Consider the following 22,990-nt stretch of genomic DNA (forward strand, 5'->3'; position numbering starts at 1 on the left):
CACGTGCCGCTTGGTCCGCAGAACCCGTGCAGTGAAATTTAATGCTGTTTACATGAGATGCTTGGGAATTGACGACAGCGATAATTATATCAGGCGAAGTTTATTTGTACTTCGCTTCTCACCATGACCTTTCGTATTACAAATATTTATCTCGGAGATATTCATCTTCGCGAACAAACACACTCTGGGACTTTTGAATTTGATTTGATACTTGGCGTTTCAATTAAGTTACCACACCATGCACTTCCTTTCGCAAAAACTGAAGTCTCAGTTATTCTGAAAACTTAGGTACGTTGGTGGAAAAGGAAAATTTTAAAGTTATGCTTGAAGAGTTTCATAGTTGCCCTCAATTGTTTAGAAACTCTTAATCATTGTAAAACTATATTTACAGCCGAGTTTCAGTGGTCTTTACAATGTCATATTTATATTTTATGAAAAATATTTTGCCAAGTCAAGAAACAATATTTTTTTTTTTTTTTTCACATGGGTCATATACAGTTTTGTATCAGGATTTACGTTTACCGTCGCTGAGATTACTAAGCTTTTACCTTATTGAGAGGGTTTGAGAAAATGTGCATCCTTACAATATTTTAGTTTAGGCACTGCGATTGAATTTTAAAATATCTACGCTGCTCCTTAAAAAGTCATATTACCGCAGTGCATATAACAGCAGAAAAGGCACGGTTTTCACTATTGAGGCCTATATAATGTATTTCACAGAATCGCTGTTTTTCTATATTGGATGGCAAGGAAACGAGAAACGCCAAGGTAACAAACAACTTTTTATTTGGTTTTCAAGCGCACTTGACCTAGTTAAGACGTCACAAACATTTAATTTCTAAGCTCTTGAAGCAATATATTAGTGCGCGAATGCCGCGCCGTGATATGTGGGTTCCTTTCAGACATTGCACTTGCGACGTTCCTACGAGGAACTTGTTCAACCATTCGAGTGAGAGATGATACCCTGCAAAGAAGAACACAATTACATTAGAAAATGCACAAGTAAAGACACTTACTATTGCCACATTTTCAGGCTTGATTGAAATTCTTAATAATCGTTCACATGCCGATAGATACGAACGTCGCACAAAGGTGTCCGTGCGCCATGCCTTGTGCTCTTTCGATGTGAATCAGCATTATATGGTGAGCCATGATAGTATAAATAAAATAAAGCATCGAACTTGTAACAACAAGGGAATATAAACTAGATCTGTCGAGATTATTATATTTACATAAAGTCAATGTTTAACTGTATTTGAAAGACCTTAATCTACTGTACTTTATAAACACACTCGGTATTTATAAGCCTATTGTTTCTGGTTTCCTTACCTTAGTTTTCTGCTTAATCAATCCGCAATATTTCAATTTGCTGTACTTTTGGAGCAGCTAATAGTAATATTATCAATATTTGGAGTGCAATTGCAATAAAAGCAGACTATTTTTTCTCGTTATATTTGGAAACCGAGCTTACTTTGAGGTCAGGACACGGCTTCCTTTAGACGACGACCTTGCTGCCGGAGCTGTGGCTGGAGGCTCCAGAGCCAGCGGCGGCCTTGTTGAAAGAGCTGGCTTCGCTGCCCTGTCCCTGAGCGCGGTTGAAGCCCTCGCTGGAGCTCAGACCGAAGTTCTTTGAGTCACCGTACGAGCTGCTGTGGCCGTACTTGTTGTTGCTTGACGAGCCCTGGTTGTAGGCGAAGCTACCCTGTCCAGCCTTGTTGCCCCCGGCAGCAGTCTGGAAGCCGGAGCCCTGCTTGAATCCGGAGTGACCAGAAGCAGCTCCACCGGCAAGCCCACCGTGCCCAAAACCGCCGTGTCCAAGGCCAACACCTCCATGTCCAAGACCGGGGCTAAGACCAAGACCGGCACCAGTTGCACCGAGACCGACTCCACCAACGGGTCCGACTCCGCCGACGCCTCCAACGGGCACGCCAACACCAACGGGTCCGACTCCGCCGACGCCTCCAACGGGCACGCCAACACCAACAGGTCCGACGGGCCCAACTCCTCCGACTCCCTTGCCGAGGCTGGCTCCACCGACAGCGCCAGAACCATAGCTTGAGGATCCGTAGCTTGAGCCATAGCTAGAACCGCCGCCGAGGCCAGCACCACCAAGACCACCACCTACGCCCCCTCCGTAAGCGCAGGGACAGGGTGGGCAACCACCGATGCCTCCGCCGCCGTGGAGAAGTCCTCGACCCTCGACTTTCTCATCCTTCTTCTTGGCATCGTCAGCGAAAACGGCCGCAGACAGGGCGAGAACAGCGGCGACAGCGAACTGAAACCGCACCAGAGCGCCGCTGTTAAATCCATTTGATGCTAGCAAAAGCGAAAAGGCGAAAGCCATGCAAAATACTGACGCTTTAAATGCCTTGAGTTTCGCTCAATATATTTCAGTGACCCAGTAGCAGTCAAATATAAAAAAAGCTTGGATTTTAGATCAGTAGTTCAAACCACGGCAGTTCATGTACAATTTCTTTAAAACATATTTACAAGATCTTGTTTGCACTGGCACAAGACCTCGTTTACCCAAAAGTTTGCATCTCTGCATGAACTGACTTGCATAAAAGTTTGTGCTGTCGAAAATGAAAGGGACGACATTTTAGAATTGCATGTCAATCATAGCTGAAGCTCTGCTACTTAATGCATTGTATGCAACATGAAAACGAAACTAAGTTGCTGTAATTCTGTTAATACCGCCCAAATATTCGTAAATATGTATAAAAACTAAGTTCTGTAATTGTATGAATACCGCCAAAATATTCACAAAAATGTATATTAGCCATACATTTTAGCATAAACACCTCAAAGTTAATTAATCAGCACATGTTTCGCTAGAGATGTGTCCCCAGAGATAGAAGACAGGACAGGAGACTTACGAAGGTCCTCATGCTGCTGGCTCTGGAGACAGTGGTGGAGTTCGAGTCCACTCTGTTCGTTTTATATCCACCGTCCTCCGCTAGGTTTCAAGGCCCTGACGACAGCAGAGCCTGTAACCTCAGCCTCCTCCTCCTTCTAGGAAGTCGCTTTCAACGCTGTTCGTTCCTCTTGCCGCATCTACGGCTCCATCGCCGCGGGCGGCCGATTGCAGCTATCGTTCTTCCTTCATCTTTCGCAGCCTCCACCGGACAGCGGTTGCGCAAAGGAAAGCTTCCACCGGACAGGTGCCAATGAGAGATGGGCGCTGGGTGCGGACGGCAGGGAACTTCTGCTCGCCTTCGATAAACCTCCACCGCCCTGCTTTCTCACGTTTCCGGGGGTTCGGTGCTGCGCCCTCGGCGGATGCACCGGACGTCTGGTCCCGTTTGATCGGGAAGCGGACGACACAAAAAGAACACGGAGAGAACCTCGTGTCCCCGTCTATACCGTCGTCTTCCTATGTCACCGGCCTCGCACGAGCGGTACCCTTAAAAAAAAAGATAACTATAAAATGTACTCCTCTTACAATCAAAAGAACGAGGGACTCCGCGCAAAAATTTAGATTACACCCTGTCTGTGTTGTCCCCTTTTGTGTATCTGTCCCTTGTAGACGTGTTTTAATCAACAATCCCCAGCTCGCTTAGTTTTAAGTATAGTTGCACTTGGGACAGTTTGCCGCATAGGCTACTTACTGTATTAGAGGTATCACGTATTCGGAACCTTCTTTTGTTTTAGTGAAGACCTTGATGAGTTGCTGCAAATATCATATCTGCTTAAAAAATGTGCACAAGGTTGGAAAATATGTATGTGTTTGGGGGGCATATAATGTAGCTGGCATTCGTTTGTGATTGTTTACACTAAATTAGGTGGATTGGTTTAGGCAATTTTTTCAAGTGTAAATTTTAGTTTATTTTGAGACCCGCGTAAATTAAATTACCTGAAGGTAATATTGACCTTACATCCGAAAGTTAATGTGGGTAAATGAAAGTATACTATAACGGATAATAAAAGTCAGCACATTACAAAAATGTTTTCATATTTTTTATCACCCTAGGTACTCGAACATAGTAGGAAATTTCCTTATTGTTAATCTGCTGATTCGATTCTCTTTCCATAATATATCTCCTTGAATCAACGCCGAGCATTCACGTCACTGTTTATTATACAAAACAAAACCCATAGAATTAATTTGCTCTTGCGTAAAAAGCCTGCTTGGACAGGATGAACGTCCCCTACGTTTCATTTGCATACTCACCTCGTGCACTAAAGGCTTAAGCACTCGCCATCGGTCGGGGACTTGTAGCCAAGAGCCGAGAAAATCCCTCTCTGTTTTTGCTTGCTGCAGCAGACTATTAGTGTGCCAATATTAGAGCCTGGTTTTCTCATATTGGCTCAAGCCCAACATCTCATATTTCAGGTTCCTTGCGTCGAGACAATTCAAGTTCGGTTGGCAATATTTCTTCCTAGTTCAGTCTTATAAAAAAAACTATAAAGCGGGAAAACACCAGAGGAAACCTAGAATGTCTAAACGCAATGTATAAAATCAGTCTTACGATAAGGACCGCTATGGGTGTAGCCAGCATGCTTCAAGGGGCAATTCCGATCAAAGATCGAACTACAGCCGATGGCTGATATCAGTTAATTTTGTCACACTATAATGATGCTTAAAATGCCCCATAAAAATGAGGCCCAGCTACTTACAGATGCCAGAATTAAATGTGCCATTGTCAGCTCTTTAGCGCGCCGACAACAGATCAGATCCTGCTCAAGCCACACTCAACTAAGATTCGTCATTTTTATATATCCATTGTATTTTCATTGCCGTCTAAACTGTCAGCTGGACTAATTTATTGATCAATACGTGCAGAAACATTTAGTAGCCATAACTTGCGTGACTGAGAAAATCGCATGCCCGGTGCCGCGAAGGTGGCATTGCTGCCATCGTCACAGCTTATATACCTGGTGTCATCACCACCACCGAGCCCGTTCATTGTGTCTCGCGGTAAATACACAAAGTCAAAAGTTTTGAACCATATATCTGCGGAACTACAGAGTGTACCCTCAAAAAAGTGTGCAGGGTTTTATTTGCCATAAAAATGAACTACGCACTGCCGAACGCTCAGTATCCGCTCAAATGTAGCGTTAGTGGTCCGAAGCAGATGCCAAAGTTTCAGAAGTGACCGTTACCTTACTGAAAAGTAATAAGTGATTTTTGAAAATTTTTATGGGAAAATGGCGGCCGACAGAGCTCTCGAATCCGTCGAGCTGAAAGGCGTCACTTAACCGAAATGGGCGAAAACAGGCCCCATTTCGCCTTTGAAATTTTCACACAATCATCTATAAATATTAAATGATATCACGTATAGGTTTGAAATCTCGCTATCTGATTGCGACCGTCAGCACTACGTTTGGTGGAGAATAATACTTTAGCCAAGCGTACTTTAGTTTCGCGCAGAGAAAAACACTTTCATTTTTCTTCTTTCTTTTTTAGGGGACACCCTGCTTATACAGTACCCGAAAAATATTTAACACTCTATAACTTATATTTATAAAACCGTCGTAAGTTAGAAATCTTGAACATTGAGCGAAGTCAAACATTGAGAACTTGCGTCTCCGCGCTTAAAATCTCAGTATATAACATTCAACATTATTTCATCGGAATTTCGTAAACATCAGCTTGGTGTCATGTGAATGGCGCACCAGACGTGTTTTGAGAAGATTGAATACCGAATTATACGTGACAAGCTTGATAACAGCCCATGAAATTTATTGAATCTCCTTTCCCGCAAAGCACTTCGTAGGAACAGACGCTACACTGTCCGAAGCGACCTCGGAAGACAACGAGGAAGAACACATGTTTGGACCAAAAAAACAAGTCTGCGATATGATACTGAGCATGTCATAAGCACTTAAAACTAGGGCTGGGCGTCGATTAAAAATTTTACCCATTACACTTTACTCGATTATTCGGTTTCGTTGATGGTCATGCATAATAGTTCCTAAAGGTCAATCTTCCACTAACAGAACGAAAAGTAAAAATACAACGCTTTCACTCCATTGATCGTCACATCTTTTGCCGTTTCTGAATATGTGATAAACGGTGCAATATAACAGTTTCGGATTTTATATCAACCTTGAAGTGTAGCTGAGAACAATTAAAAGACACTCACACTCACAAATTAGTACGTCAGCCCCAGAAGCAAATAGGCTCATTGATACCCTCCGGCAATACAGAACTCCCATAATTATTCACAACAGTCTCTGCTGCGTTAAACGGACACATGCACGGTGTTGAAGTGGCTAGGAGTCGTATAACCTTTTCCACTTGTTTGGAGTTACAATCCTCGCCCCTGCAATTCAGTTTGCATCAAAATTTCACCCACATTTTGCCTTCATACAGGTGTAGTCGCTTACGACTGCGAAGTGAAAGCGTTGGAATTTACTTCTTTTTTTTGTTAATCAAAATTTTACCGATTATCCGGGTAAAAAATATTAATCGCGATTGAATCGTTAATTGGTTAATCGGCAGGTTAATCGATTAAGTGCCCAGAACTACTTAAGATGGAGTGCACAGTGTCACTACATCTGAGGATTGCAGCAACTGGCTCTCCCGAGTACTTTGCGGGAACCTTGATACACTGGATATCCTAGAGTGAAATGTGAGGAATCAAATTTTGCAGGTTTGCTTTTTTGAGTAGTCGCTTTGCACCGACTTTTTTTTTCCTTTTTGTCAACTTAAAACCGACCATCTGGCTTCCAATTGCCCATAAAGACGAGGATATAAAGGTATTGTGAATTACATAAAAAAGAGCGTACCTATGTGGTTTTTGACATCCATTTTCTGCCCCTAGATGTCCTTCAACAACGGACTTGGCCTTGCTCCAACCAATTCCTCTACGAATTTTCTACTCTGGTTCTACATTTTTGTCCTGGTAAACATGGTAAGTTTTAGAATGTGCCCTATGAATCGTTAGGAACAATCAAGTGCTCAACACAATTTACGTTACATCTAAGGCCAGGATATATACGGTTCTCGTTACTTTTTTTTTTTTTTTAGCATTTGCATTATTGATTTTCAGGATAATGGAAAAATTGAAGTTACAAAACTGATTTTTTGGGGGCAAAGCTGTGCGATACAATATAATGACCTAAACTGCCGATAATTTTCAATTACCGTAAAAACATGGATCAATAAACGCGAGGTAATGCAAATCGTTGTATCCTATGAATTCTCCGAAATAAAAGAATTCCCGATTTAGCCATGAATCCGACATTTTCTAATACACGTGGCTGAACAACAGCTAAGGAAAAGAAAAAAACTACAAGGATTGTTTCCTGCTAATCGCCAATAAAAAATGCATTGTCATACAAACTTCTAGGTGTGTATGACTACGTACTGGCTAAATTTTGAACTTACTTTATAAACTGGTACTTGAAGTTATAGTCTTGGGGGCTATATGCGAGAAACTTATGCAGAACTGCAAGTGTGGGGATAATTCACAAGTGTGGGGATAATTATTTAGAATATTTATGTTTTTGAGTTGCCGGTTGCTTTTTTTCTCTCGATACAAGACTGAAACAAATACGCGTGGAATAGCGTTGAATGGTGTCGAGCTCTACTCAGTGATTTCGATTACTAAATATTAAAAAAAAATTAACTTGTGACAGTCTTAAGCATATTTTTTATACATGCTCCAGCATCAGTTCATTATAAAAGTAAGTTCAAAATAGGCAAGCCGCTGCGAATTTTATAGTTAGATTTTTAATTTCTAAGACAACTGCAAACATTTAATTTGTGCATTGATCAACGTCAAATTGTATTACTCGTGCTCAAAGTTGCGCCATCGTGACTTATACAAAGTAAAAAGTTCGACAATTAACTAAAACAAAAAAAGGAAATTTATAGCTTTTGATTTTGCCTTTAAGATCCTGGCGCTTTCTATTTAATTAAGACGTGTTAGTAATATAAAAAATTGGTTATAAAAGTTCTAATCACTATCTGATTTTTATAAAAACGTTTTATTTATCAACTTTCGAAATTGAAACCCAAAGCTATGTTGCAAATATGTTGTGCTCGTCATTCTTCACTTAGCGTTCTACATGTTGTTGACCTGTACGCATGCACTGAACAATATTATAACTTTTGTGAATACCCTTCAACCTAACTCACTTCCAAAGATTACTTTATTCTGAATAGGAAAGCTTGTTGAATGTACGACATCTTTAGCACATCTTTTAGCGAGAGTTGACCCATTTTCTCGAAAATAAATGCAATTATCTATGCTGAGGTGTTTTTTTTCTAAGGTAATTACTCTTTTTTATTAAACTCGAGTGACCGCTTTCACTGTTGCAATACGTTAGCAAAAGACTCACGTCCCTGGGTAACGCTTATACTGTTACTGCGACATAGGAAATACGCGCTTTTAAAAATCCGATTTCTGCTCTTTTTGCTTGGTTTTATTCTTTCTACACTATTCGCTTTCAAAGCTTATCTCGAGTTGAAATTCACTGTATCCATTAGTGAGTCCAAGAAATTGATTGCAAACATTGCAAAAGCTTGTATCAAACACATTTTCAAAGACAAAAAATTAGCAACGGGGTTTCCCGAAAGGAATCGTTGCGCTTTCATTTCTGCCGTAGAATTAAGATCGTGACGTATATCCCTTCAGTAATACGCTATCTGAACGCCCTGTGTGTACACGTGTGCACCAATCGCTTGCGTGCATCTTGATTGGGTGCGTCTTTGTGTGCGTAAGTGTGCGTGGGTATATTTACGTGTTTGTGTCTGTGAATGCGCAACGGGATGTTGCAGGTAGTTACACAAGGAAAGGTAGAAAACATTCAGGGGGGACGAACACAGACATACACAATTATTTGAATTGTGTATGTCTTCACTTCGCTTTATTACCTTAAAGACACCCGTTCGGGGGTAATACATAAAGGGGGGGGGGGGGGTGTACAAGTAAACAATTGGAAAAAGTTCATCATGAATTCACATTGGTAGAATGATGGTGACATTTTCTATGAAACTTGATGGGCAGGGGATGGCAGCGATGTCGAAGGAAAGGACATTCAAGTCCTTTGCTGCGAGGAAAAAAAGTGAGGCAAAAAGGGGACAGTCTGGGACTGTTGGCGGGCGACCTGGAGCGTTGTGAATCTGTATAGTGGTCCCTCTAAATGTTTTATTTTTTTACTTATTTTCGTATTGTCTATAACGCGCTCTCTATATCTATCTGCACGTAGCTACTTTAACCGAAAAGCGCTTTGTCAAATAGTAAAGCTACAAAGTTAATCATACGTCGTTCAATAGCGTCCGTATTCGAACAAAGTCATGTATGATGGTACACAAGCTTTTGAAATACCCCCGAAAAAGGATTCATTATATTTCTTTTAGAAATTCATTAACAGCTCTTCTGCGTCTTATTCATGATGTATAGCTATTATGCATCAAGTTAGATATTTCGCAACCTTCTTTTGAAGTGACTGTCACTCGGCGCATCGTCTGAGCACGCACGTATTTAAAATTCAAGCGCAGCAAGCTGATTCGGGTGATTCTTGTAAGGCGTCCCAGCGCGCCAAGATTATGCAATTATTGTGTCTTTCGCTTTGTTGCGTGAAATTACCCCAATGACAGGGGGTAATGGTAACAGACAAAATGAAAGAAAAATGAGGTGTCGTCAGCATAATTTGTGAGACGTTTTAGGCGCTTCGCCAATTTCGTCACATTACCTCCTTGGATCAGCTGGTTCGGCAATATTTACGTCATAGCTGGGTGCGTACTTTGTTCGTGTTGTTTATAAAAGTTATAATATCGGTCTCGTAACGCGAATTACAGGAAATTGCGTTTTTACTTTTTCTTATTTTAACATGGCCTGATGCCAGGTGATGCAATCAATTCCAAGATCTTGAAAATTAAATTCAGCATCGTTTTGGGTATTAGGGGGATGTTGTAAGGGGCTATAGCTCCTCCTCTTTGTCCGCTTCTGTAGGTCTTAAAGTTTTTTGCGCCGGTTCTAATATAATCCTGGCTACTGACAACCACCTCAAACGTCTGGGTCCTTGTAACTTATCGCTTCAACTTTTTATATGTATGGGTTTTGACACTTTTTACAAGGAAAACGAAACATTAAGGTATCAATTACAACCACACTTATATAACAGTGTTCTCAATCTGCCTCAGATAGAATATAAGTGTCTTCTGAAATTTGAAAAGTATTTTCTTGATATAAAATAAACTCTACAATTTTTAATATATAATATCACTTAAATATCGTTTTCTTTTGCAACACTGCACACCAAATGACGTTCACTTGCTCAAAATCCTAGAGCGCATTGCAATTTTGAGCCTAACCTTTATTGTCTTGTTACTCACATTTCTCTCTAAGCAAATAGCAATGCATGGTTTGCTCCTGCGTGGTCGCTGATTAAAACTGCGCGCAGGAGTTTTATAGATATTTTTTTTACATCCAAGAGATAACACAGTGAATCTTAGAGCCATTGTACTATATCAGCAAACATAAAGTTGTTTTCGGTTTTTCCAACCATTTGCCAAGTTGGTAAAAGAGAAGGGGTCAATAATTAAAGGTAAATAAAACCATGAATATGCGATGAAAACGTCCATGAAAGGATTCGGGTTCCAAACAAGGTGTACAAAATGAACATTTTTTTTTTTCAATATCATTATGCATCTAGTTTGGCGCGCCGGTAATATTGTAAAAATAAGAACGATTTAAACCATATCTTTTATTTTAATTATTTTAATATGTTAACTGTGATCATTTCTCATTCAACTAAACTGCTGATTGCGATATACCGTAAACATAAATTTATGTTGTAATTCCCAAGTTAATCATTGAGAGAATAATTTAAATTTAACAACAATTAGTTATGTATAGATAGGCATTTTTAACTCTTTGTTTAGGGATGCTTCGAAGAAAATTAATACAAAACTGTGGAAAATCACATTCGCCACAGAATGTGTAAGTCTTCCATGCGAAACAAGTGACACAGGGAGCTACAAGCTAGGGTTATGAATGCGTATACACATAAATTATTCTTTCTTTAGTGAGAAAAACTTACATTTTTTCTCTTTCTGGAAACAGTAACCCATATTTGTAATGATTTTTATCAAAAGTTTGAGTACACAATTTTTGTTCCTCGTTGTTCCTGGTTGTTCCTTGTTCAGTTAAATTTTTTTTCTTGCACTTTCTTGTTGCGTAACTATATCCTGCAGTCAGACACCTAAAGGTGTTCTTAACAGGTATACCTTAACTGGTATAAAAAAGACGTTGACATAACGTGCCAATATGGCATATCTTGTTCTCTGGAAACCTAGATATGGCCACTTTCTGATGCCTTTCTTTCAAATGTATTGCCGGCAGCAGCGGCCAGTCAAAATCATATCATTTTCGTTAGGTGGTAGCTGCATCGACGCCTAAAAAAGTTCGATACTAGTCGAAAACTAATTACTTTCGTCATAATGGCACACACTCTTGTTTCTACGCCCTCAAGAATGGAAAATTACTCAAAATTACTGAATGCACCGAAAATGTCCATGCATCAACTTTTCCGTGGAATGATTCAATAGCCAATCAGAGTGGGCTACGTAGATAGTCAGCCAAGGGCGGAAAATACTCTAATACAAAAAGACTAAAATCGGTGATGCTTCACTGAGCGTGGCGTTCACGTGCTCACGTCATACTTGGCGTCGCTTCGCCGAAGACGATTTGATGTCCAATATATTTTTTTGTTGTGGTAATCATCATTAGCTGATATTTTTTGTAGAGTGCCGTGACTGGATCCTCAAATGGTGTCCCGGAAACTTGACGGTAGGGCAGTTTTCTCCTGAGTACAGACACAGTCACCAACAACTTAGGAAACTCAGGGCGTGGCGAGTCCCGAGAATGCCATTATCGCTCTTCAGCCAATCAGATTAAGGAATCAGCCAATAGGAACGCCGAGCAACCAATCACGAAGCAAGAAAAAGAGTGTGAACATAATAAGCCACGCCCAGCGTTTCTTAAACTGTCAGTGACTGTAAACTTTCCGGCAGAAAAAGAGAGACGAAAAATTCGGTGCTACCATGACCTTCAAAGTCGTATGATTCGTGAAATGCATTATAGGAAATTAATGAGGGGATTGGTGTGTCACATGACATATATTTTCCCGCTAAATCTACCGGGGAAACTGAACTGAATGATTGTATAAGTCACGTAACGTCAGATCACGTGATGTTGATTTCCCATGCTAGATTTAGGGAGGAACTTGATTGGTGTCTGGGTCAGAAGATGTGAATCTTTCCGCTAAATTTAGCGGCTGACTGAATTGGTGTATAGGCCACGTGATGTCAGTTTCCCACTGAATTCTGCGGAGAAACTGAGATGATGTTTTGGCCGCAAGCCGTGAATTTGCCAGCTATATTTAGCGGGAAAACTGAGTTGGCGTATAGGTTATGTGCCGTTAATTTTCCTGAAGTGTATAGGTCATTTGACGACACTAGCGCCGCTTTCCCGGCTAAAGTTAGCGGAAAATGCGCGGCCTGACAGACATAACTTTTTTTTTTTGGTGGGATGGGGGAGAGGGGGTAGCGTTAAAAAGCATTTCACGCTTTAAAACGTGTTGTCTGCCTTTTTTTGCGCCGTTATTAGACCCATTTTAAAAGTTTATCGAGCAACAAAAAAAAATTGGGGTTATGGGGATATTTATACAGCGTGTAGTTGGTCAGCCATTAAAGTTGCGACGAGTCACACACTGTAGATGAGCAATTTAGCCAGTGCAGTACAACCGCTAGCCTGGGGTCTTTAACGTGCACCACGCAGTAGTGGTACACGACCGCACGGCGGTACGATGCTCATCCAGATCGAAACGGGCAGGGGTGGGGCTCGAACCCAGGATCCCTGGGTTCTGCAGCGCGAGTTTTCGCTCCACGCGCGTCGAGCTGGGTGTGCGCTTTAGACCACTCGGCGACAGATCCCCCCATCGAGCAACATTGGTGATTGCCATTGCTTGAACATTAAGCGCGCGATTGGATCCGACTCTTTGCCGAACGCTGACGCATGCCTCGTGTCCAAAACAAGCTAAAGTATGTGCACAAGCAATGGCGCACAGGCGTTCGCGCGGAAGTTTGAAAAGGGTCTATTGAACCGCGGCAACGATTACAGAGGCTTTGGGGCCCCGGTTTCGTCGGGAGAAAATACTCTTATCCGATCGGGGGAAAGTACTGATTCGTAGAACAAATATATATAAAAAGTTAGGCAATTATCCTTGTGTCAGTATGTGCTTCTACCTGCGTAAAAAGCAAATTATCGAGCTTTTTTTTTTTCTTTTTATATTCCTTACATAGGTGCAGCGAATATTTTGCCCGTTACCCGAGTGACGGTGGCCAACAACAAATTTGTTTCTCCAATAAAAACGTTTTTCTTCCTTTTTTACGCGTTGCCTTTGTAATTTTTGGCATCGAGACTGGCCTTAGTAATAAATCGTTTCCTTAGATAATTATTATGTTTAGTTTAGAGTGCGCTATGTGTAATTAATATTAGAGCTTATATTTTTTGTATTACATTTTGGTTTTAGTCTGCTAATAGGACATCTGCACTTCTTTCAGTAATTTTTATAGGTCGTTACCAGTGCATAGATCGATTGTTTATATTTTATCACATCTGCGTATATACCGTATTTACTCGAGTAATAGCCGCATTATTTATGAACAAGGACCTTGCATCTACTTTCCCGCAGAACACATATACAGCCAATCATCGCGTTGCGCATAAATAACAAAGCGAATGACCAGAATGAGAACACGATTCTCCATACAAATGCAATCACCACAGATGGTATCTTTGCACGAAGACGTTATCTCTGTCCTGTAAACCGCTGGAATCATGCTGTCAATCGCGGTGATTGGCAATGCGCTGGCCGCGCGGAAAAGCCTACCTTCGGATTTTCTTCATAAACAGTGCGGCTAATACTCGAGTAAATACTGTATGATTGTATAATTCTAATAAAAATAGCGCCTTTTGCGCGATTAGAGGTGTGGATAATTGAATAAAATAATATAATCATCCACATGTAAAAACAAAATGTGATATATAGTTCCCACCTAAGTTTAATCACGTTATGTTTACTTCTTGTTTATTTATTTTGTTTCCTCTAGCTTGACGACTATAGCACAGTAGTATTTTTTCTCGGTTCTTGTATAAACTTCACTTTTTTTTCTACATGGTTACCCCCGTTTTGCCGTATATAGATCGTTTTACTCCATATATAGAGTAATATTTCCGGTTCTACATCTGAATGGATCCCATAAGTGTGGGTGATTATGATTTCACGTTCTTTATTAACATGCAACATTTACTGCAGGATGAATATTTTTTTTTTCTGAATGAACTAGGGTTGCGTGATCTTCACTACGTTCCTCGAGAGAAACGCTATAGTCAAGCATACAAAATGTAAGGCCCGGTTAAAACATCAAAATAAAAAAAAAAAACATATTTTTCAGCGATGTGCGGAAATATCAAGCAAAACTTTACTGCATATACACGTCGTGCAACAAACCGAATGTTATCAAATCACATTAGTTATATTAAATAACAGAGCATCTCGCTCAGTGTATTTATTTTAATAACATCTTTCGGGATGTGTTCAATATAAAATGAAATATACTGTCAATGTTCTTTTAAGAACACATTTTGGGATTTTTTAATACACCAGGCACAGCAAACCTGCTTTTGCCATGCTACCTGGAATTTTGTCTCAACTAAAGCAAACACACGAACATAAACATTTCTAGGTGCGAAAATTAATATTTCGTTTCTTCCAACCTATAAATTCGCATATCTCCCTAGTAGTCACTTGAAAAGAATCGGCATCCGGTCATCAGCATTGAATGTTTGGCAGTTGCCGGAGATCTTTTCATTTTTTTTTTTTTATTTTGACTGCTTTTCTAGATGTATGCTTTGCTAATTTAATCAATGAAGCGTTTATAAAATAGCTGCATATTAAGCCAAAAGATATTTGGCATAATGAAAAAAATGGAAGCACGGATATTCTTGAGCGCTGATGTCCCACTTCATTACCTCATAATCTTTTTTATCATTTACTTTAACAGTTTGTTTTTAAGTAACGTCTCAGGCCATATGCAAACAGAGACCAGAAGAAAAAAAAACTATTTCACTCCACTCACAATAGGTTCTTTATTTTAAAATTTGCTACAGCTCACATAAACGCGTCATATGATATACATAGTTGGTTTGATAATGGTACTTATTAATTATCTTAATTTGTTGCACGCTCGCTAAACGACAAATTATGTGTGATCAAATTTAGGTCTAATTCGAGCTAAGTTATGAGCGATCAAATTTAGGTTTAATTTCAGCTAAGGAATTTATGACTTAAAATAATAAATACAAACAGGGATAGCAAAGATTAAACAGATGGTGTACAGGAAGTTCACTTGAAATAAATAGCTTTATTGGAGCAGAACATTTTGCATATGTACAAGAATGCCTCTTGGAATGCTTTTCGTTGACTTCGGAGTAACCGATGAACATGTGCGGTCGCCCCATCTCTTCTTCCTTGTTTTTGCTTCATTTTTTCGGTAAAAGACATACTCAGAGCGTATTGACGAGTTAATTCGGCCATCTTTGAATTCACAAACCAGGAAAGAAAGGGGAGGTATGAGGAGCTTCCCTCAGAGAATGCGTCGTTTTCTGAAACGGGAAAATAAATATAACATATAAGTTACGGCACACACAATATTTCAAAGCATGACTTTTATTTTATGTGTCTGTCGGTTTTATCTGGGCTCACACTAGATTCATCCAGCTTCATTAACATTCAAAAAAATTCCATGTTCCTCAACGTTTTTCGCAACCCCGGTTAATCTCGCACTTATCCTATAAAGGGCTCTTCCAAAGTAATATATGTCGGATCCTCAACACAACACATGCGGCAATAAAGCTTATTTTAGAGTAACAGCCTGTCTGGAGTAAGCATTGTCTAAGAACTTCAGCGCGTGGGAACGTTTTCACTATCCCCCAGCCCGTCTTGGTCTCTCCCTGCATTCGCTTCCGCCGGTTGAGAAAACTCGCCGACCTAAAGTTTCTACTTGATAAGTCACTGGTGTCTGAAAAGCACATCAACCACCATTCACACTGCGTTGTTTTTTTGGTTTTTTTTTTTGTCTCTGTTATTAGTTGTTTTCTTTTTTCTAACACATGAAAGCTGAAGCATCTTATTAACATGCACGTCTTATGCGCTGAGCATTGGTAACTCTATTATTCTGCGTATATATCAACTGATTGCACATATGCGTTCAATACTATTTTAAGGGTTACCTGCCATATAGATGCTTCTAATATAAGTCATGCAAAGGGTCACGTAGCTCTATGACCAAGTGCTCTACCCACCTTTGGTATCCGTTTAACCGTGGAACACCTCTCCGGCTCCGTAAGACTGGCCACCGGCTCCCCCCGCGTTCTGGTGGAATCGGTTGCCGAAACTTCCCTGTCCGTAGCGGCGGTTGGCGCCGGCGTTGGAGCTCAGGCCGAAGGACTCCCGGTCACCGTAGGTCTGGGTGTTGCCGTACACACGACGGTTGCTGCCGCCCTGGTTGTATCCGAATCCGCCCTGTCCGTACTGGTTGCCGTGGGCGCCGACGCCGAAGCTTCCGCCGCGGTTGAAGCCGCTGCCGAAGGCTCCACCTCCGAACCCGGGTCCTCCGTAGCCGATGCGTCCCTCAACGTCCTTCTTCTCGTCACCTGCTTCGGCGGGCTTGGCCTCTTCGGCGGGGGCGGCGAAGACCATCCCCACGAGGGCCAGGGTGGCGGCGAGAACGAACTGGAGAAAGAACGGAATTCAGTGACATGAGCGTCAACCGTCAAACATATTCGCGATTCTGACTGCCAACGAGGTGTCGAGAGTATAGGGTACCAGGCGAATGGTATCATGTTCCTCTCGCTCTCATAGCGTTACCGACAGATTCAAAAATAATTTGAGAGATGAGGTATGAAAATAAGATGTAGATATTAAAGCGCAGACTGCTGGCATGGAAACAGTGGTGTTTTGTTTCACCTTACGCACAAAAGATAGATGTCCTTACCGATTAGACATATCGGTTTGAGATAAATTCAGTGACTCCGGCTAGTATGTTGCAATAATAGAAAAGGTTACTTGGCTTTTTAATGTTTGTGAAATTTAAGAACGAAACATACTGAAAGCTTTTGCTGATATTGCGCTAAGAACTTTGGTTTTGAGAACTGAGTCATGTGCAGAAGCATGTCAATAAATGATTCGACACGTATGGGATTAACAAAAAAAAAAGACAATCAGCTTAGTAGAACGAGAAACCAAGAGAAAGAATATAATTTATACCCGAATAATTTTATTAAAGCAAAAAAATCAAAAATCAATTTGAGGTTGTTGTTGTTTTTCTTTTTTATAAGACAGAGTTATTGTAAGATGACAACTCGAAAACAAAATGGAAGACGCAGATGAAGATGGAGCGCAAAGGTACTCACCATGCGGTTCATGTCTGGGCGGTAAGACGGTGAGCTGTGGAGACTCTTTGAAACCGATCTGACAACTGCAGGCTAGATGTGGCTGCCCAAACAGAATGCTCCTTTTTATAACGAGACCGGAGCGACGCAGAACCTGCGAGGGTAGGATTTCCCCAGCAGTGCGACGTCGTAGGTGCAATAACCCTCTCGACAGAAACCCGAGGGCCCGGCTCCTTTCCCAGAAAAAAGTCACTTCAGGTCCCCCAGAGTTCCTTCGCTCAGACAAAGCAGACGGACGGGGCAAACTGGGAGGTGAGGAGGGTACTGGAACGGCGCCTGAAGAACGGAGGAAAGGGGGGGTATGAGAGAAGGGAAGTAAAAAAGAAAGACAGGAAATACGAGGGGGAGAGGGTCGCACCAGTGTGAACCGACCTTCGGGACCTCCCTATATATATATATATATTTTTTTTTTTTTTATTGTTGTTATTATTTTGGGATGGGCAGTCCAAACGCAGGAAGTTACCACGAGTTTCGTACAAAATAAGTAACGCTGCCATCACCAACAACAAACAATTGCCGACGGACCAAAACCAGTTTGCACACGATGTACCTCCTCTCTCCTCCACTGATATCTTCGTCTTGGTTTCGGGGTGGAAGGTTGAGGGGAAATGACTCGGACCATGATGGCGCAATGTGACGTAGGGTAGACCGGCTAGCTGGCACGTGTGGCGGCCGAGCAGGCATAGAGGCCTTGACTGCCGTACACATGCGTCAGCACCGAGTAATTTTGTATTCTCTCGCCCGTTTCGCTTTCACTTGATACGCAGAGCGGACGAGCGTTTCGCTTATTTCGGGAAGAAACCGATCAAATGTAGATTAGCTAAAATCATTCGCCACTTTCGAGGCGTATACGCCACCATCTGGGACAGGCGGTTTAGACACCGTGGAAAAGTGGATTTCAGTCGTGCCTGAAATAACCTTTCGTTTCGCAGACACGATTCTGCTTCATGAACGTACAGAGAATCACGCTTGGTTGCTACTATTTTCCGGGAGCTTGGCGAACTACGTGTCATTCCAATGTAACTTCTTTCGAGAGACTTCCTGCTGGATGCACTTCTTTTGCTTTGCGCTTTTAGCACCCAAAGAAACACTAGGTAATTTTATATACATTTGGTGAGGCAAGTCGTAATGGCAAACTACTCCCCTTACTTTTAGAACTGGCACTATGTTTTATTTTTTATTTGTTTACCAACATTATATTAATTGTTATAATTTCGACTACGAAGAACATATCATGTTACGTTACCGTTGCCCCAAAAACGTGTTCCTCAATATTCCAAGTAATTGTTCTTTTTGCGTTTGCAGCGAAACAACAAACAAAACTAACTTATCTCATACGGCGACCAAATATCCGTCCTCGCATAAGTTGCTACTACAAAATTGATGCACTGTATCTTGCCACACTATATGTATACCGTCATTGCTTGGACGTTCATCTTTAACGAGGATGATTTTATATCCTCGGTGGGTAGCGCAATAAGACCACCTTAAATGTTATCCTTAAAGGCCTAGCCCCAAAAACCCTCGACAGAACCGAGAACAGTTCAATTCATCTCTCTCAGCTCTGATCATAAAAAAAGCTGATGATATTTCTTGCCTAATTTGGGAAACTACGCCATAGCTTTTTGCATTGACCTAAACGCCCGCTGCCATCGAAAAAAAAGATATCAAAATTTTTCTATTATTTACAAGCAAGCGTATTTGCTCATAATAGCGGTGTAAACCGAACATGCGCCGGAATATTTTTTTTTTACTTCTTTCAAACTGAGTTGCCACTGCGCATGCGCCAATCTGTAGCCAGTACCGCGCACATCACGTTACGTCAGAGACATGAGTTTACGCATAACATGCACACCTTCTTAAAGATGTCATCCTACACTTGTATAGTCACTGACAACTTAAGAAACGTGGTGTGTGGTGAGCCCCGAGCATCTCATTATCTCTCCTCAGCCAATCAGACGACGGCATTCGCCAACAAGAATTGCGAACATCCAATCACGAAACAAGACGTGTGAATTAACATAATAGGCCACGCCCTACGTTTCTTAAGCTGTCAGTAGTCATATTAATGTTTGCACGAAACCGCTAAATTTATCCTCCTACTTCCGCCATGTTTTCCTTGGACCTGTCGTGATTAGGGTATGCCCAATTGTAGGACCACGTGCGTGGTCTACAAGCTGGCCGCTTCAACGTGTGCCGGTCTATCGGCCCAACGTGGCGAACACAACGACAGTGTTACTTCCTATCGCGAGCCCGACAACATAAAATTAAACATAACTTTTTCATTTCTTTTTAAAATATGCTTAGAATCGGTTGTGCCATCTCCACCGTCCACTAGATCGAACGCGCTCCCAGCTATTAATTCGATATAAGCCTCGTAAAAGAAACTTGTTAAGAGCGTACATCCCTTTAAACCAATCCATATCTACGGACGAGTTATTGAACGACATTTCTCGAGTTCAGACACTGATGTGTGCCTTTCTCTCAGTAATTTGAAATAGTAAATAAGACCGCAGATGGCCATTGACCTGCCTAGTCTGATTGTTTTGCGAAGCTTGTTTTGCGAAGCATCGTCGATGCCACGAGTGGTACATGCACGTTACAGTTTTTGAGTGAAGCAGATCATCGCTATAACACTCCAAAAGCCAGTGTATTTTAACGTCTGTGTCACTCGAGTCAGCCCGTCAGATGTTTTTAACGGAGTTTTGTCTGTAGATTTCCCTCGTGTCATGGCACGTTTAAACTTTTAAGCGAAAGATTAAATTTTTTTTTTCAGAACCGCGCACACTGAATGAATTTACACAGAAACGTAACGTTTACTACGGGGAAAAATATACGCGAGCTAAAATAAAAGTTTTCGCACCACCTCTCATTTAAGTAAATTCCAATAGACTATTGTGCAGAGAAATACCAACCATTACTCGAAGATCTATTATGATTGAAAAACTTATACCTTCTTCGCTTTAAAGCTAGCTCGATGTGAGCACAAATTTGTGATTGTCAATCAGTATATCAACATATCAAAGTAACGTTTAATTTGATCGCGAAAAATGCTTTGCGGTATCACTTCTATTAAAACAAGGCATTCAACAGTATATATATTATTTAAAAACAACAGACCACATGTACCTTTTCTTTTTTTTTAAGTATTGCAAGAAGTGCTTTAACAAAGAGAGCACGTACGATCAGTAAAAACACGCAGGCACCCGATGCAGGAAATGAACGTGAAAGGCAAAAGTAGGCCATTCATATTTTCGCTCGTTTTTTTTTTTTTTTTCCAATTTCTAAAGAAAAAAATAGATCTCAAAAAGCGCTTCCTCTGATCTAGCTGCCTGTCGAGTGTCTTATCTTTCGCTCGCAACGTTTCTTGAACCGGGTGCGGCATCCTTGACGGACGTCCTGAGCCATCCTCGTCTTTCCTTCGAGAATCGGCACGACGAAACCGGTTGAATCCCGTCGTCAAGCCCTTCGTGCGTGACGCGAACACGAACCAGAACGCTAACACATGTGGAATATTGATCCGTGTCATTTTGCGGTCATAAGCATCTCGGCATGTGTGATTCTTTTTTGTGCATCAAAATCCAGGCAATTCGCTGTTTATAAAAACACAAACGAAACATGTGATGACAATTATGGCGATGACGATAATCATGATTTTGACGGTGATGGTAATGATAGCAGAGTTTTCTGGGCGTCGAAAGTAACAGCCGTGATTGTTCACCAAATTAGCAGACCAGGAACATTCTGTAAGCCTCATGCTGTACGTTTCTCTAAAGCCGGGGTCACACTGCTTAAGACGGGGTCGCACTGCTCATACAACGTACAAAAGACAGTTTGCAAACACGAGTCACCGCAATATCCGTGGTTTCGAATGCCGCGTGCCAATTTTCTCCTTGAACTCAATTACATGCGGCATTTGAAGCACGGATCTCGTGGTGACACGTTTGAACTTGTATGCAGACTGCCTTTTCTATGATGTATAAGCAATGTGACCCCGGCTTTATACATCACACAAAAGACAGTCTGCAAACAAATTCGAACGCACGTCTCCACGAGATCCGTGCTTCAAATGCCGCATGGCAACAAGTTCAAGGGGAAGCTCGGCACGCGACATTCCAACCACGGATATTGCGGTGTCGTATGTCTATAGTCTCTCTTTTGATGATGTATACGCAGTGTGACCCCGGATTTAGAGATCATAGCCTCTTCAGAACGACGTCTCGCTAAGCTTTTTTTTTTTTTTTTATCAGAACCTTTTATTTTTTAATGTTTTTTAAGCTTCTTTTAATCTACTTTGACTTTCGTATAAATTTGATTGGACCTTACAAATGCTGAGTACTAAACTTATTTGTGAACGGTCTTAACTAGCATATGCCTTATACCCACGCTGGCCTGTTCTGATCTGCATCCGCGTGATCTCGACTTGCGGTCGTGTATTGCTACTGCCTTGCGCACGTTAAAAACCCCAGTCTATCAGTGGTACTCTACTAGTAAAATTTCTCATCTGTGGTGGAGTCACCAGACGGTCATTGGCGCTGGCACACATCTCCCCAGCTCTATTAACACAAACTCAAAACAATGAATTCCTGATTTAAATTCAATGAACATAAACATGATTTTTCTCGCAGGTTGGTCACACGACAGCGTAACAAAGTGTGCTAATGAATAGAGAGTTCTAAGGGAACCAAAACGTTTGAATTCCCCTAAGAAATTGGGGGACACAAACGCAACAGGATTGACGTCGACGGCTTATATAATAGCGGTTTCGCAACGCAGCGCGGCTTGCTTACGTTTCCCGCTTGCAGCGCTAATGGTACTAAGAAGCGTAATATTCAAAAAAAAAATTTAAAAAAAATGTAGAACATATGCGCTTAGCAAGTACTTTTTGTTTACAAATAATAGGTAACGTAAATTCAAATCAATCCGGCTAAAACAAGCGACAATATAAATTCAATATACCTGTTTTGGGCTGTATTCAGCCAGAACAATCCAATTTGTAGGGCTCTAATTTGACGCTCGACCTTGGATTGTTTGGGCGTTCGTGAGCGCTTTGACCGTCTGTCGCCGAAGATTTAAGCTTCAACTATGCCGAAAGTGAGACGAACGCGAGGGAGCATACGCTGCGAGCAGTTGCTCTATTTAGAGCTGAGCTGGAGCGACTTTGAAGTGTTGAAATACTTGTGTATAAAAGCTGCAGGTCTCGTTTCATGAACGAAATCCACTCAGAGCCACGGAGTAGCGGTAGACTGCCATGTCAACGGCTACCACATTTAGGCTTAAGAACGGCCAGAATCAGGGACGATGTTTGAAATGGGGTGAGTCCACCGCTCATTCTTTGTGACTTGAGCAAGATAACGCGAAGCGAAAGCCGGTTGCACTATTCATTGGAAATGAAAGTGGCAAATACTGCAGCGACCGTGACGAATTCGCTCCGCAGCGAGCGGAAAGGGCGCTGCCATGTTTGCCGTCGCAACCCGGCCCCGAGCAAATAGGGGTGATAGGGGCCCCTGGCATTTCCT

General features: G+C 41.5%; 2 protein-coding genes across 2 annotated transcripts; both read right to left on the minus strand.

Annotated features, from left to right (window-relative positions):
* Positions 1-769: 769 nt before the first annotated feature.
* On the minus strand, positions 770-2,974 carry LOC8036632 (shematrin-like protein 2). The gene is made up of 3 exons (XM_029975004.4): positions 2,877-2,974; positions 1,472-2,275; positions 770-964 (listed from the first exon to the last, which is right to left on the minus strand). Exons 1-2 carry the CDS (start codon positions 2,886-2,888, stop codon positions 1,496-1,498), a joined length of 792 nt encoding a protein of 263 aa, XP_029830864.2. The 5' UTR covers positions 2,889-2,974; the 3' UTR covers positions 770-964; positions 1,472-1,495.
* Positions 2,975-15,362: 12,388 nt separating this feature from the next.
* Positions 15,363-17,716, minus strand: LOC8027392 (keratin, type II cytoskeletal 1). The gene is made up of 3 exons (XM_029975003.4): positions 17,433-17,716; positions 16,323-16,752; positions 15,363-15,623 (listed from the first exon to the last, which is right to left on the minus strand). The coding sequence occupies exons 1-2, from the start codon at positions 17,442-17,444 to the stop codon at positions 16,336-16,338; spliced, it is 429 nt and encodes a 142-aa protein (XP_029830863.1). The 5' UTR covers positions 17,445-17,716; the 3' UTR covers positions 15,363-15,623; positions 16,323-16,335.
* Positions 17,717-22,990: the final 5,274 nt, after the last annotated feature.

This window comes from Ixodes scapularis, unplaced genomic scaffold (assembly GCF_016920785.2).
Source record: "Ixodes scapularis isolate PalLabHiFi unplaced genomic scaffold, ASM1692078v2 PGA_scaffold3__209_contigs__length_174095766, whole genome shotgun sequence".
In the NCBI taxonomy this organism is placed as follows: Eukaryota; Metazoa; Arthropoda; class Arachnida; order Ixodida; family Ixodidae; genus Ixodes; species Ixodes scapularis.